The sequence below is a fragment of the Myotis yumanensis genome, unplaced genomic scaffold, assembly GCF_028538775.1.
Source record: "Myotis yumanensis isolate MYYU_CA2020_CCGP unplaced genomic scaffold, mMyoYum1.0.hap1 SCAF_2, whole genome shotgun sequence".
In the NCBI taxonomy this organism is placed as follows: Eukaryota; Metazoa; Chordata; class Mammalia; order Chiroptera; family Vespertilionidae; genus Myotis; species Myotis yumanensis.
Window position 1 is genome coordinate 15,999,454 of NW_027223753.1, and position 15,951 is coordinate 16,015,404.

General features: G+C 48.5%; 2 protein-coding genes across 6 annotated transcripts in view; one reads left to right on the forward strand and one right to left on the reverse strand.

Annotated features, from left to right (window-relative positions):
- Positions 1 to 556: 556 nt before the first annotated feature.
- MTFR1L (mitochondrial fission regulator 1 like) lies at positions 557 to 12,723 on the forward strand. Of its 5 annotated transcripts, none has more exons than XM_070404402.1 (7): positions 557 to 649; positions 3,396 to 3,511; positions 4,014 to 4,118; positions 7,517 to 7,626; positions 8,171 to 8,382; positions 9,554 to 9,875; positions 11,754 to 12,723. In XM_070404402.1, exons 2-7 carry the CDS (start codon positions 3,488 to 3,490, stop codon positions 11,857 to 11,859), a joined length of 879 nt encoding a protein of 292 aa, XP_070260503.1. In that variant the 5' UTR covers positions 557 to 649; positions 3,396 to 3,487; the 3' UTR covers positions 11,860 to 12,723. The 5 variants fall into 5 exon arrangements, with proteins under 5 accessions (XP_070260503.1, XP_070260507.1, XP_070260506.1 ...); XM_070404406.1 differs by having other exon boundaries at positions 9,590 to 9,875; XM_070404405.1 differs by having other exon boundaries at positions 571 to 620.
- A 539-nt stretch (positions 12,724 to 13,262) lies between these two features.
- Positions 13,263 to 15,951, reverse strand: part of AUNIP (aurora kinase A and ninein interacting protein) — a 29,382-nt gene continuing 26,693 nt past the window's right edge. The window contains exon 6 of the mRNA XM_070404399.1: positions 13,263 to 15,042. Within this exon, the coding sequence (XP_070260500.1) occupies positions 14,192 to 15,042 (851 nt within the window). The 3' untranslated portion in view covers positions 13,263 to 14,191. The remainder of the gene's footprint in view (positions 15,043 to 15,951) is intronic.

Below are 15,951 nucleotides of genomic sequence, written 5' to 3' on the forward strand. Positions count from 1 at the left end.
ACCCTGCCCATCTGATCAACCAAGTCACTGAAAATAGCTTGAGTGTGTGTGTGTGTGTGTGTGTGTGTAAAATACATAAAGGCTAAAATAGAAAGCTACAAAGCGCTGGAGGGCAGGAGTCCGAGAAGCCCATTCTTGCCGGAGAGAAGGCTGTAGGAGTCTTGGGGGGAAGTATGAGCTGTGAGGGGACCAGGGCGATGTGCAAGGCAAAGGGCCTGGAACGCCGGGGCTCTCAATTTGCTGCCGGGGTGGGGACAGTGGACACCACCGAACTGGGGGCCCAGCAGCGACAGACCTCGGATTCCCGAGGCCGGACCGCCACTAAGAGCCGACTGGAGACGGAGACCTGAAGGCTTGGCGACCAATCAGGCCTCTGACACCTCGGGCTCCGGCAGGGGGCGTGGTCTCGGGGGGCGTGTCCTTCCTTAGGGTCCGCACGTGCGGCCGCCCTCCGCCCCGCCCACGCAGGCGCGCGAGCCCCGCCTCCCGCGGGGCCGCTTTCCGGGCGGGGGGGGAGGGACGGCTCGGTGCGCAGGTGCGGAGGACCGCTTCCGGGGGCGGGCAGCGGAAGTGAGCGCCGTGGAGGCCGGGCGGCCGGCCGTGGTAGGAGGGGCTGTGAGGTGAGGGAGTCCGGGAGCCGGAGTCTTAGGTGAGAGACCAGGTCCGAGTGCGCCCGGGAGGAGGGAGCGCGGCCTAGTGCGGGCGCCGTGCGGGCTTCGCTGCTGCTGTTCCCGCACCAGTTCTCGCGGGAGCCGGTGTTGTCGGCCTCATTGGCGAGGGGGGAACTGAGTCCCCACGGGGTAGCGGCTCGTCCGCGTCCCCAGCTTCGGTGGCCGAGCTACCCCGGAGGCTTCTCGCTTCGACCGCGGTCCTTGCGGGCCGGGCCGCCGCTGCCTCCTCGCTCCTTCTGGGCCTGGCCCCGGCCTGTGGGTCCGGGACCGCCGGGCGGGCCGCGAGGACTTGGCCGACCTTGGCCCTGTCGGGTCGGGCCGTGGCGGGGGAGGGGAGGCGTGGCCGGGCAAGGTCCCCCGGCGGCCCCCGGCGCCGCTGTCCGCCCAGCCAAGTTCCGCTGAGCGCGGCGGCCCCCGTGGGGCGCCCGGGACCCAGGAGTGATGAGACCGGGCCCGGCCCGGCTCCCGGGAGACCGGGTGTAGACACGACCCCGGCCTCGAGAGGGGCTGTGGGGGCGCAGAGGCGGTAAGAACCAGCCCGCGTCGCCAGTGGACGGGGGCAGGATTCCCGTAGCCGGCCACACGGTGACGGTGGGGGAGGGTGTGCAGGCCACGTCGGTGCTCTCGTTCATTCATTTCTTCATCGGACGAACGCTTACGTGTGTGCGGTGCCTGGGGACGGCCTGCCCGCGGGACAAGTGGCCCGTCACAGTTCATTACGGAGGAAACAGGGTGCGGGGGTGGGGTGGGCAGTAAAGGGGGAGGGATGCTGGAGCTGAGCTCGGAAGAATCATGGAGAAGAACTTTGGGAAGGGAATGGCGTGGACACGGCTCAGGTGGCGTCAGGGGCCGAAAGGAGGCAGGGTGGCCGGAGGGCGAGCACCAGGCGGGGCGTGTGCGGGGCCAGGTTGGAGGCCCCGGAGCTGTGGGGTTGGTCTGCTGGGCTGGGAGGCCTGCAGGAGTCTAAGTCTGTCGGGGTTTTAGGTGAAGGACCAATGTGACTAGCACTGTGTCCAGGAGCGTCTCTGGCTGTTGTGCAGACTTAGGCCCCGAGTCTCTGGAGGGTAGGTTCCGAGAGGAACAGGGAAGCAGGCGTGTGCCCTGTCGGCACTGACGGGCACAGCCTGGCACACGGCGGGACTTTGACAAAAGGCTCAGCTGCGCCTGGAAGGTGAGCCCCTGCAGGGCCGCAGGGCTGGGACCGGACCTGAGGTGCTTTCTACTGGCAGAGTGGCCTTAGACAAGCTTCTTCGTCTCTGGCGTCCTTTCCCCGCGTGAATGATAATTCCTTTTTTCCAGCTTTCTTTCTCCATAAAGTGAGGGATAACTCCTTTCGGGGAGAAGGAGAGACTCGACAAGGGAGGTTTCCAGAACAGCTGCGTTGGGGTCCAGTCCCTCCCGTTCAGAGCCTCCCCCTGGCCCCCCGGTTACTCTCACGTGGCCGTTCCTGGCCCTCATGAGTGACCCGAGCATCTTTACCCCGATCATACTGCGCTCCTCTCGGATACCTCACCTTCCTGTCCTGGGCCTGTGCTACTGTTGCTGGTTCCTTACCTTCTTCCCCCTCCAAGCTCACAGGGGACCTTGAGGTCAGGACTAAATTCACTGGCCACCTGCCTCTGTGCCTTTCTCACACAGCGACTGATCATCAGCCATGGCCAGAACTACGTATTCACGTGCTGTCTCTCTCCTAGATTGTGAGTTCCTTGAGAGAGTGGCTCCTTACTCCTCCATAGCCCCTCCGGTGTCCAACACAAGGTGGACATTGTTAGTGTTTGATGAGCCAGGGAATGAGAGCTCACTGATTGCCTCTGCTCACCACACAAGGGCAGCTGTGAAGAATCGAGGCAGGAGTGACCCTACCAGCTGTCACATTTTAACAGTTCATTTAAGCCCTTTAAGATTCCCTAGTTCACTGATGCACCCTTAAGTAGCCTAGAGTGGCACCTGTTCTTGTCCCCTTTTTATAGGTGGAGAACCAACATTTGTAAAGGTGAAATGACTTGCCTATGACGGCGGAGCCAGGATAAAGAATTTGGCTCTTTTCCTTGTAGCCTAGTAGACTGATAGGCTAGAGCCGTGGTCGGCAAACCGTGGCTCGTGAGCCACATGCGGCTCTTTGGCCCCTTGAGTGTGGCTCTTCCTCAAAATACCACGTGCGGGCCCACACGTACAGTGCAATTGAAACTTCGTGGCCCATGCGCAGAAGTCGGTATTTTGTGGAAGAGCCCCACTCAAGGGGCCAACGAGCCGCATGTGGCTCGCGAGCTGCGGTTTGCCGACCACGGGGCTAGAGCATGCTTTCATTCTGTTGTCTATTTTACCTCTCTCCCTGCGGGGCCCCGCAGTGCCAGGGGGGTGACACATGCTGGGCTTTTGCATCTCATCTTCAACAAGGAGTGTGGGGCTTGGGTGGTACCTACAGTTTGCCTTTCCCGTGAGCTTTTTAACTACAAAAGAGTTCTATTTCATCTTTAGAAGTTTTGCCTCAGGAAACCAAGGGCCCAGGAGGGCTTCCAGGGTTGTTCAAGCTCATGCAACAAGTCTGAAACAGACCCTTGAAGGGTCTGGATTTGGAAGAGCCATTAGTGGGCGAGGGCAGTCTCTTGAGCTGGTTTTCTCCCCCATGAAATGGAAGAGAAGCCTTGGTGTTAGTCATTGCTCTGCAGGTTCTGTGGGGCTTGTGTGGGGGCCATCAAGTCCCCACTGAGGGTTGTTTCACAGGAAGGGAACTCTGGTGTCCGCAAGATGGCCTGATATGAAGGAATCACGCCTCCCCAAGCTGCCTTGTCCTTCAAGTGCAGGAGCCGGTTGAAATGTCGGGAATGGAAGCCAATGCGGTAAGGGGCATCACGGGGCTGTGGTGTGTGGGGAAGGCGGAGCACAGGGCCTGTTGGGAGGTGGAGACTCCCCAGGTGATTCCTTTCCCCTGGAGGCCTGGAGCTGGAAGGAGGCCACCTTCCCACCCACTCCCCCAGTTGGCAGAACCAACTGTGACCTGGGGGCAGTTAAAGGGTCCATGTATCTCTTTGCCTTTCTGTACAGAGGAAAGGAGGGAAGCCGGGATGATCCTACACCCAGCTAATTCCTCAGGCCTTACTGGACCCTCCCAACAGGGACTGTGCCTTGGCAGCAGCAGGTATCCCTTAGGTGGCTTGCCAAGGTGAAGGCTAACAACAGGGAATCCTGCCCTCACTTACAGTTGAGACTTGACTTCTGCCCACAGGGTGCCCTCTCCCTGGGATTGAGGAGTCCAGGCTCCCTGGTAAAGGGAGTGGGGGAGAGGACGGGGACGATGCTTGAACTCATCTCTGAGGTTGTGACTGTCCCTCTCTGCTCTAGACCATCCCGATCTGGCAGAATAAACCGCATGGGGCTGCTCGCAGTGTAGTGAGAAGAATTGGGACCAACCTGCCCCTGAAGCCATGTCCCCGGGCGTCCTTTGAGGTGAGTGCACTGGAAGGGCCGGGAGACTAGAGGCTTGGAGAGTATGGAAGGGTGGTGCTGCTCTGTGCCCGTCTCCTGCTTTTGTTGTTGTTGTTTTCATTTTGTAAGTGTTGATTAATGGATCATGGTCATTGTGCCTTCCTGATTGCACACAACCCTTGACCACACAGTCAGGTTCCCAATTTGCTCATAAATTCATAATCTTTTATGTTTGATCACTCTGTTAAGTGGCTCAGATTTCATCAGACTCTAGCAGTCGTTCCTCAGAACAGGCCAAAGGCCCTGGCCGAACCACATCGCCACACTAGCCAGGTCTGTGCTCTGAGGTGTTTCCTACAACCCTGGCAGATCCCCACGTGGGACACTGAGTACTGTGTTGTGACTGCGTTGAACTCTGCTTTTCTTTACTAGCCCTGAGACTTGGCCACTTAGCCATCTATTTCCAGTTTCACTGAGGCTCAGCCTCTTCTTTCTGGGCAAATCTGGCCTCTCCTTTACTAGGCTACTTCAGTCTTACCTCTGGGTCTATGGGCCTTCCTTTAGCACCCACTCTGCAGTAGAGATTCTTGCGTGGCCAGTGTCGCTGAAACCCCTTCTGCAATAGCATTTATTAGTCCCAGCTGCCTCCCTCTAAGAACTAATGATTAAGCACCAGCTTCAGACTACTTGCTTAAGGTGTATCTGGGGAGCTGGGCCACAAAAGAATAACTTCAACGTTCTGCCTACACAGACGAGGCAGAAATATATGCCTGAAAAGACATATGGGATACATGGGCCCAGTGGTTACCGAAATGAAGGAGATGAATTTGTATATTAGATGTTGACCTGTGAAGTCTGTGTAGGAGCTGGATCTGGCGTCAGAAATAGTGTCAGGGTTGGTATTAGAGTCAGGAATGGGGTTAGGAGTGTGTTACGGGATGGAGGGGGACCATCCCACGGCCCAGATTATCCATAATTGCCTAAAGGGCACGAGCGGGATGTGGCCCTAACTGCCTAAAGTATCAGAAACAAGGGGAGCACAGCTAGGGAGTATGGGGGACTTGGTGGAGGATGCTCCGACACTTGGTTATAATCTCCCCAGTCCTTTGGCCAAATGCTGCCTGGCAGAGCTAATCAAGGGCACAGGTTCCCACAAGGTAGGGGGAGTATGTTAACTAGTACAAGCATACCTCAGAGGTATTTTCAGGTTTGCTTCCAGATCACCACAGTAAAGCAAGTTATAATCTTTTTCACTCATGGTCTTGCCCTCAATTGTAAAAATGCAGTGTCTGTGAGGCTCAATAAAGCGAGGTGTTTTTGTATCAGTAACACCAGCTAACCTTTACTGAACACATGCTGTATGCTAAGGCATTGTGCCCACTACTTTATGTTCTCATTTAATTGCCAGTAGTAGAGCGCTGCTCTGATCAAGGAAAGCTTCCCTAAATGGCCCACCTTAGCAGCAGCTCCTGAGTCAGTGGAAGATCACTCCTGTGAGACCCAGGATCCCTACCTAAAAGTGAGAGCCATCAATTCCTGATCCACCTGCCAAACAGTTGGTAGCAGGGACAGCTGAATTTAACGTATGTATAGGTGGCTTTTTGAGAAATTATCCCTGAATTTCTGTTGTAAATCACTCTAAAATATTATTTAAGGAAATCTTTATTTTTTTAAATTTACCCATATAAAAACATTAAGTTATGGAAAATAAAGAGAAAAGAGCCCAGACGGGGTTGCTCAGTTGGTTGGAGTATCAACTAGTATACCAAAAAGGTTGCAGGTTCAATCCTGTATTGGGGCACGTACAGGAGGCAACAGATCTCTCTCTCTCTCTCTCTCTCTCTCAAATCAATAAACATATCCTAGGGTGAGGATTAAGAAGAAAAAGGAGAAAGGAAAATAAATTACTTCTAATAACATAGTTATGACAGTAACTATTGTTTTGGTATAGTTCTTTTTCTAGATGTATGTTTGTTTTTTTGTTTTTACACTCAACATGATTGAATACTAATTTTTTCATTTAATTTTAACAAGTGTCACTCAGACTCTGTTCCCTGGTTGTCGTTCATTTGGGTTGAATGGTTATTTTAAGGAATCCTACTATATTCCTTTTATATAATTGTGTCTTTTTATTCAAGTCTAAATGCTCAAATTACCAAGTTGGCTTAAAACAATGTCGCGCCCTAGCCTGTTTGGCTCAGTGGATGTTGGCCTGTGGACTCAAGGGTCCCAGGTTCGATTCCGGTCAAGGGCACATGCCTGGGTTGCAGGCTTGGTCCCCAGGCAGGAGACAGCCAAGGAGATGATTCCCTCTCGTCATTGATGTTGCTATCTCTCTCTTCCTCTCTAAAATCAATTAAAAAAATATTTTTTTTAAATCTTAAAAAATAAATAAAACAGTGTTGCTATAACAGTGTAAATCCCAATTAGCTACAAAGGTGTGGTCAAGAGCTAGCCAGAGGAAACTTCCTGTTAAAACTTCCTGTTGATATCAATAATCCTGATATTATTGATATCCTTGCACCTGTATTCTCACAACCAGAGGGCAAGACACTGGTAGGCAATAGCCCTTTCTGTTAAAAGGTAACTGGCCTGTTCCACTGAAGACCCCCTTTTCTGTAAAAGACAAGATTAAAACATTTAGGCTGTGGGCTATAACAGTGTTACAACTACTCACTTTTGCAGTTACAACTTAAAAGCCATCACAGACAACACATAAATCAGTGAGCCCTGACTGGTGTGCTCAGTTGGTTGAGCGTCATCCCAAGCACCAAGAGATCGCTGGTTGGATCCCAGGTCAGGGCACATGCCCAGCTGTAGGCTCAATTCCCAGTAGGAGGCATGCAGGAGGCAGCCAATCAGTGTTTCTCATCAATGCTTCTCTCCTTTCCTCTCTAAAATCAAAAACATATTCTTAAACACACACACACACAGAAATTGGTGAGACTGTTTTTCAAGTAAAAACTTTATTAAAACAGAGCCCATCCCTCCTCTAGGCCACCTGTTTTGCTTGGATACAACAGCCTCATAACTGGTCTGTTCACCCTCCCATCCGTGTTCCACACAGCAGCAGAGTAATCTTTTAAAGCCTAAAATCGAATCCTTACTTAAAACTTCCAGTGGCTTATTACTGATCTTAGAATCAAAGTTCCTAATTTGTCCAACTTCTTACAACCTCCTCACCCCCCATCCTCTGTTTTAGCCATGCAAAACTATTTGTAATCCCACAAACTCGCTCTGGCTGCTCATTCAAGCTGTTTCCAACCTGGAACCCTCTGAAAGAGAAAACAGTAGGCATGGATGGGGTCCAAGAAGCCTTTCTGACACCCCAGTGCTGACCTAGGTGCCCTCCTATGTATTTTGCCCAGATTGATTGTCTCATCATGATGTGTTTTTTGGTGAATTTTGCTTCCCTATAGACCCTGCCCAATGTCTCTGATCTGTGTCTGAGAGATGTGCCCCCAGTCCCTACTCTGGCTGATATCGCCTGGATTGCTGCAGATGAAGAGGAGACATACGCCCGGGTCAGGTAGGCAAGGCAATGGCCAGACTGCTGGGGAATGGGGAGCTCCTTCCCAGGTGAGGCAGGCAGCAGGGGGAGGGCTTGTGAGAGGCTGAGGGCAATAGGAATAAGATCTCTGGGCTCAGAATGGAAGCAGAACCTGGCTGTTAATCTTGTAGGGGTGGGTCAGCGGTTCTCAACCTGTGGGTCGCGACCCCTTTGGGGGTCGAACGACCCTTTCACATGGGGTCACCTAAGACCATCAGAAAACACATATATAATTACATATTGTTTTTGTGATTAATCACTATGCTTTAATTATGTTCAATTTGTAACAATGAAAATACATCCTGCATATCAGATATTTACATTACGATTCATAACAGTAGCAAAATTACAGTTATGAAGTAGCCACGAAAATAATTTTATGGTTGGGGGTCACCACAACATGAGGAACTGTATTAAAGGGTCGCGGCATTAGGAAGGTTGAGAACCACTGGGGTGGGTGAAGGAATTTTAGAAGGGGCGAGTGGCCAGCTGACTCTGATATACCCGTCTTTCCCTGGTCCAGGAGTGATACACGCCCCCTGAGGCACACTTGGAAGCCCAGCCCTCTGATTGTCATGCAGCGCAATGCCTCAGTGCCCAACCTGCGTGGGTCCGAGGAGAGGCTCCTGGCCTTGAAGAAGCCAGCCCTGCCAGCCCTGAGCCGCACCACAGAGCTGCAGGATGAGCTGAGCCACCTGCGCAGCCAGATTGCTAAGATAGTGGCAGCGGATACAGGTGGGAAGCTCTGAGTCAGGGCCAGAATATAGCAGGCTGTTCCTTTTCCCCTGGCTCTCAGACAGGATAGTGGTAAAGAAAATGAGGGTCCCTGGTTCAGGTGGACTTGGACCCAGGACTCGGTTGCTCTGAGGCCTGGTTAGTCTATAGTACTACTTGGATGGTTTTTGTCAGTTATTTTGAGCTTGACTAGCTTGGTCAGGAACAAGATCTTCACTTAGCCTGTGACCCCAAGCAGGTTCTCCCGTGGCCACAAAACCAACACCCTCTGCCAAGTGTCTCTAAGATCGTGTCTTCCATGAGCCCTCAGCAGCTTTCCTTTTCCATATAAGAAATAAGCATCCCCTTTGAGCACCTGTCTTCTCTTCCCTTGTCCTGTCTACCAGAGACCACCTCTCCATCCCTCCACTTTTCTGTCTGCAGCTTAGGCAGAACAATGGAAAAGGATGGGAGTCTGCCTTTACTGGTGGCATGAAATACCAATAGGTGTCTCTCCCAAGCAGCTCAGGGTTTATTCATCCCCATATTCCTTTTTTTTTTCCCCCTCCTAGTTGAGCTCAGTCAGTTCCTAAAGCTTACCAGGTGGTAGAACATGAAAATTAGTGTTCTTTTTGAAATCGTTTGTTGTTTTTTATAGAGGAATTGCATTTATTGGCAGCTAAAAGACAAGCTAAAGTAGTTTATGAAAAACAAGAGTGTTTCTTAAAAATTGAGGAAATTCGTTAACATTTGGGGAACTAGGAGGATGGTCACCATTCTGTTGCTACAGAATGCTGCTTCTAGCCACGGACATTTAAAGAGGGCAGTCAAAAGCTCTAGCCCAGTTAGAGGAAGAAACAAATTCAGGCCTTGGTCCTGTCGTTTCAGTCCAAACAGGCTGTTACTCCAGAGCTCACTGCGGAATGGGAGCTTTTAGGAGCCAAGGTCTTTATGGGGGGAGGGGGGAGGTGCTGTGCTCTCCTGGAACATGGAGGAGCCCTGCTTCTACATCTTGAAATCCTGAGAGGGAAGCATAGTGGAGGAACCTTCCTCTGGCTTACAGAAACCACCCTGGGCTCTTCTGGGATATCAGCCCAGAATGAATGAATGGTAGGCAGTGCTTGTGAGCAGAAGATATTACTGCTGTGCTCTAGCCCCAATGTCCATCCATGCCTGTTGTTTTCTCTTTCAGCTTCGGCTTCATTAACGCCAGATTTCTTATCTCCAGGAAGTTCAAATGTCTCTTCTCCCTTACCTTGTTTTGGATCCTCATTCCACTCTACAACTTCCTTTGTCATTAGTGACATCACTGAGGAGACTGAGGTAGAGGTCCCCGAGCTTCCATCAGTCCCCCTGCTTTGTTCTGCCAGCCCTGAATGTTGCAAACCGGAACACAAAGCTACCTGCAGCTCATCTGAAGAGGATGACTGTGTCTCTCTGTCCAAGGCCAGCAGCTTTGCAGATATGATGGGGATCCTGAAGGACTTTCACCGGATGAAACAGAGTCAAGATCTGTAAGTATTTGATAATGAGCTCTGGTGATCTATTTACTATTTTAGTTACCTGTGGCCAATGATCTAATAAAGGGTACTTACATAGCAAGTCCTCAGTAGTTGCCATGTGTTAACTTCATTCACAAACCTTGCCACCTGCTTGCTAATGCCTGGGGCCCCAGTTTGAGGAGTAACACTTTACATTTGTTGGGGTGATCTAACCCAACCAAATGTTAGACTAGTGGAATTTTACAGGGTTCATCTAATCCCACTTCTGTCCCAGGGACTTTACCATTACCATACTGCTAATAGTGTCCCCATGTCCCACCCTTCAAAGTTGGGTTGCCTAATAATTACTTTAGTATCTCAAATTGGTAGACTTCTTTGGTGGAAGAATTTCATCAGGTTGGGAGTTTCTGCTTTGAAATAGTGGTGTTATGCAAACTAACCCTGCAATTTCAGAGACTTGAGAACAAGAATTTTTTGAGAAGTTTCTAAACCTGGCTGCCTATCAGAATGCTCATATTGGAGGGGTGACCACCTTGCAGTGTTCAGTGGGGTCTGAGCACCTGCATGGGACACACCAAAGGAGCTTATTTGCAGGTTTCTGGGCTTTAAAACATTTAAGTTTGACATCCAGACTTCGAAGGCCAGGATGTGCAGATGTATTTGTTAATGTAGATTAAAAGCTCTTGTGAGAGAAGAGGGCTCTCCCCCAAGTTCCTGTTGAAGGGAAGGTTACTCACCTTGTGCAAGGACCCCTTTGTGTGTCTGGCCATTTCTGTCTGAAAACCAGACAAGGCTGTGATTCCCTCATTGTTTCCTGGTAGTGTATCCTTTAGGGAAGTCACTTTCACCTTCCTTCTCTGGCCCTAGCCAGGTTGGTCTTGGTCATACCCACAGTTCTTCGGTCTCCTGCATTCCCAAATTCAGCTGCTACTCTGGAGCTGTCCTGAGTCCTTCTCTTCTGGTCATTGACTCCCAAACTTTTTTACTTGCTTCTTGCCCCATATTAGATCCAAGCCCCTCTTCCCACTTGTGTCCTGGGATCTTTTGTCCCTTGTTCATTGGAGGAGATGGGTTAATGACAAAGAGTGGGAAAGTAGCCCCACTAACAAAGGGGCAGAAATGTGACAGACTGAAGGCAATTACTCTTGTTTTTGCTTTCAAGGTTTAATAATCAATCTTGACCCTTATATCTAGCAAAACTTCATGAGGATATATGGATATGGATATAAGTCCATTAGGATTTCAAGCAACTATTTTCCAGATATCTAGGACATACTTTTATGATGTGTCAGGTAATTTGAACCTACGCCAATTTGGAGTGGGTTTTGTTCCCACTGGTCCCTTATGTGAACATTTTACTATAAATTCTAGATCTCATTTTAAAAAGCTCACAGACCCCTTGATGGGGAGACAGAATAGTAGAAAACTTTTTGAACACCATTTCCCTGGAACTAATAAAGGTCAAAATGGACAAGAGATATGTCACTTCTTCTGCTGATCTGGGGAAATGTTACTAAGAAAATATAGCACCAAAGGTGGGAGCAGAAGCTTGGCCATCACAGCCAATTCTAACTAGTTGATGGTCCTTTGTCCACATTTTATAGCCATCTCAGGAAATAGTAAAGCATTCTAGTTAAGAAATGAGATTTACAATCTGCTAGCTTGCTTTTGGACTCTGGATTCACCACTGACTGACTTAGTAGCTTTGGGGAAATTGTATAACCTTTCTGTGCTTCAGTTTCCTCATTTGTAAGAGATTGTAATAGCACCTAACCTCATAAGATTGAGAATTAAATGAGATCGTATTAAAAGACATGGAACACTGCCCAAGACAGAGCAAGTACTCAAATTATTAAATTATTAATAATTATGCTATTATTATGTCTCTAGGAACCGGAGTTTACTGAAGGAGGAGGACCCTGCTGTCCTTATCTCTGAGGTCCTAAGAAGGAAGTTTGCTCTGAAGGAAGAAGATTTCAGTAGAAAAGGAAACTGACAGCACTCAGCTCTGCACAGTCTCCTGCTCCTGGAGTTCCTTCAGTAGCTGCCTTCCTCACCGCAAATGTTTGTCTCTCCATCAGAAGTTTTCTGCAACAGTCTTGCCGAAAGCTGGAGCTTGGACTGAAAGAGCTGGATTATATGTTTCCCATACTTCAAACCTTAGCAGAAGCTAAGGCCTGTTGTGAGCTCAGAGACTTGTTACAGGTAAATGTATAGATTGGAATGTTTCGGTCTAAAGGCTGAGCTAGAAGTTTCTGGTTTTTCCTTGCCCCTGTGTGAAAATAGGTCCTGAATGACTTACTTCACTGCATAAGACCCTATAACTGGTCTTACCAGACACTTTGTGCCCAGCTGTCACTTACTCTTAGCAGCTTTCTTGCAGCAGAGAGAGCTATCAGTGTTTATGTACATGTTCACAGGGCAGGAAAAATCTTATGCTGCTCCATCACAAACCAACACCAATGCCCAGCAATCACCCTCTTCCCATGTCTAACACCTAGATGTAGAGGTCGGCCCTCTGGACCAGCTGACATTTGGGCTGCTTCTGGGAGGCCTGGGCTATTTTTTTCTTAAATATATTTTGTAATACTGTACAACCAAATATACCCTCCAAGGCCCCACTGACTGAACTCCTATTCTTCCATGGACTTTTAGTTCAAGCCCAGTAGGAAACAGAAATGGGGAGGGGAAAGAGAATACCTTCTTTCTTTGAGGCCCTTGACTGCTTCTTTGCATTGGGCCAAGGTTTGTATCCACAGCATGCATGACTCAGATGCCCTCAGGTCCCTTTCTCTGCAGTATGTATCCCGTGTGTGTTTGGGTTGAAGTACTACCTGACATTAAAGGATTTGGCAAGATACTGCATTTGCTGTGTCCATCTCTGAGTTACAATCACCTGATGTACCCAATGGGTATAGGATTCCTGTTAATTTTGTAGTATATGAACTTTCATAATAGGCTCCTGATGTACCCCTTTTCCTTTTAAAGTCCTGCCTTTTATTTAAAAAAAAAAAAAAAATGGAGAGATTTTGTCCTAAGCTCTTAAAGTGGTTCCATCTTATAACTTGCAAGCTTGCCCCCTAGGAGCCTCTTAGGTACTACACCTGCATCAGAGAAAACTGCTACCTGATGGATAAAGTCTTGGATAGAACAAAGGTCAAATTAGACTCCTGTTCAGATCGGACCTACTGCAGTGACAGCATCTGATATTAAAAAGTTGCTTTTCGCCCTAACTGGTTTGGCTCAGTGGATAGAGCTTCAGCCTGCAGACTGAAGGGTCCCAGGTTCGATTCCGGCCAAGGGCACATGCTGAGATTTCGGGCTCAATCCCCAGTAGGGGGTGTGTAGGAGGCAGCCAATCATTGATTCTCTCTCATCATTGATGTTTCTATCTCTCTCCCTTCCTCTCTGAAATCAATAAAAATAATATTTTTTTAAAAGGTTGCTTTTTCAAAAATAAAACTGGTAATGTTTTAATTACCACAAGAGCCGCTTGGTAAACAGTCATTTATTTGGACTCAGTTTTACAAAGGGAGTTCTCACCCACTTTGTAATAGAGGAGTGTTACAGTCACATCTAGATTTCTATATAGCTCAGGAATTTTAAGGAAGAGATGTTTAAACAGAGACTATAAAATGCTGTAAAGTCACCACAAGAATAAAATAACAAATAATACTGCTACAATTCTACCTTCTACCTATCTCTCTATCCCCCTGCTCCTGTTTACCACTCAAAAGTGTTAGGAATTAGTGGTCCCAAGCTTAGGTTGAGCAAGTATGATTACAACCAGAGATTAAAAGTATACACATCTCTAAGAAGCAATGTCCCAGCCCTAACCGGTTTGGCTCAATGGACAGAGCATTGGCCTGCAGACTGAAAGGTCCCAGGTTCGATTTCGGTCAAGTGCATGTACCTTGGTTGTGGACACATCCCCAGTAGGAGGTGTGCAGGAAGCAGCTGATTGATGCATCTCTCTCATCGATGTTTCTAACTCTCTATCCCTCTCTTCCTCTCTGTAAAAAATCAATAAAATATATATTTTTAAAAAAGAAGAAGAAGAAGCAATGTCCCAGTTAGGCATCTGAAAGAGCAAAGAGTTGCTTGAGTAATAGGCCCTTTAGTGGAGAGATGAATACCTCCCTTGCCTCCTCAGTGCTCACTGAATTCATACAAGGAATTTACTAGCCACCTGTTCTTCAGGGAAAGGAATGATGCCAACCATACTGTCTCAACAAGTATCACCACCGGCTTTATTTACACAAAATGTTCAACAATAGCTTCATTCCATACCTCCCCAAGTATTTTTAAAACCAAACCCTCAAAGATATTTAGACTTGGTGTCTGATAACTTGGTTACCTTCAGAGTCCTGGGTAAAGAGCAAATCAGGCTGGTTTAACTGAGTGAGCCTATCCTGGCACTGAGCCCCAGGGCTGCTAGGAAACTGCCCTAAACCCTGATTCCAACTGTTGGTTACCTCTCGGAAAGGAACTCTGGAGTTGTGAGCAATGACCCGCTGGCCCTGAGAATCCTCAGTGAAAAGCTGACTCCAGGAGTCCCTGTCATCCTTCTCACTGTCCCAGGAGACCACAGGAACAGGACAAGACCTTTGTTTCACTGCCTCTGTGTTTTCTCCACTCCAGGACTCCCTGTAAGTTTGAAAGAGGACAGGGGCCTGCCTGTTTTCTTTGGCAGACACCTTTTCCAATTTAGGCTTGTCCCAGGGCTGTAAGCCCTTGCCCCCAGGTGGTTTACTGCGTCTCTCCATACCCTGACGGTTCTTTTTCTTAGATCCATGAAGCCATTCCCTTTTCCAGGAAGAATCCTTCTCTCCCTCCTTCTGGTCCAGCAAGCAAGAACTTTCCACGTCCTGGGTGAAGGAACAAGCCAGTGAGTCTTGATTCTCTCCAGCACAGACTAAGTTAGTCTCAGGCTGGAATGAAGACAGCACAGTCAAGAATGGGGTTCCCAGTCTGTGGTGGCCAGAAGCCTGGAGGGACTGAGGAGAAAGTCCAGCTTCCTGGATGTCTGTAGGGGTTGAAGAGGCTAAAGGGGGTGCCACACAATCATCGCCCAAGCCCTGGGTCAGATGGTCTAGCTGGGTTGCATCTTTCTTAGACTCTCTGTTGGTCTGACTTTCTATATATGATGAAACACTCCTCTGATCACCATTTTTCTTTCCTAGTGAAACAGACATGAACACATATTATTCTGCAGGAAAACTCTGCCCTGAGCAGGATTTAGCTGGTTCTTTCTGAAATCAGTATCAGCTATTATAACTACCTTGTGCAAGGGTCTTAGACTCTTCACATCCCTTGTGGCTGAGCTTCTAGCTTTCAATCTCTATTCTTGCCTGAATGATCTTTCTAAAACACAAAGCTTATATATCCCCCTACTCAAATACATAGATGCTTCCCATGAGCTCCATAATAAAGTCAAACATGACAAAATCAGACCACTTTTCCAGCTGAGTTTTCATATGTGAAGTTTATCACACTGCAGAAATTGTTTTGTGAAAGATTTGTCTATTTTGCCTAAAAATTCTATATAAACAGAATATACCAGGATTTTACAATTTGAAATGGGAAGTGTTTTGGGGGAAAGAAAAAAAAAGGGGGAAAAAAAGCCTGTCCTTGTTAAAGCAAAAGAGCTTAAGTTTTTGTTTGGGGTACGGAGAGTGCATTTTGAAGTTTTATGCAAAGCAATCCTTGGTACCGCACCAAGAGTTAGAGCTCTCCTTTCACCTTGCAGGAACCTTGCTCGGTAAGTCCCAGCCTGCTCTGAGTCAGCTGGTCCCCTGAAGTGGGACATGCAGGCAAAGAACTGTCAAAGGATGTTGAGACACAAGCCAACTTTATGCAAACCTTTCTAAGGAAAAAACATTGTTGAACCTTGGCTAATCTGAGACGCTTCATACAAAAATATCAATTATCAATTAATCATGCAGACTACTCGTGGCCAATCCAAGACATACCCCTAACTAAAGGTCAGCTCCCCTATATACCCTCAACTCCCAAGTATACCCGTCCTCACTGCTCTGACAGGGAATACAAATACTTAATATTACACTGAGCAAAACAGAACCAGAAA

What these genes read in the sequence shown, in the direction of transcription:
- MTFR1L (XM_070404402.1), top strand. Translation starts at nt 3,488, where the DNA reads ATGTCGGGAATGGAAGCCAATGCG. An exon ending in GAGACATACGCCCGGGTCAG is followed by an intron (nt 7,627 to 8,170) that starts GTAGGCAAGGCA and finishes TCCCTGGTCCAG; the next exon opens with GAGTGATACACGCCCCCTGA. An exon ending in ATGAAACAGAGTCAAGATCT is followed by an intron (nt 9,876 to 11,753) that starts GTAAGTATTTGA and finishes TTATGTCTCTAG; the next exon opens with GAACCGGAGTTTACTGAAGG.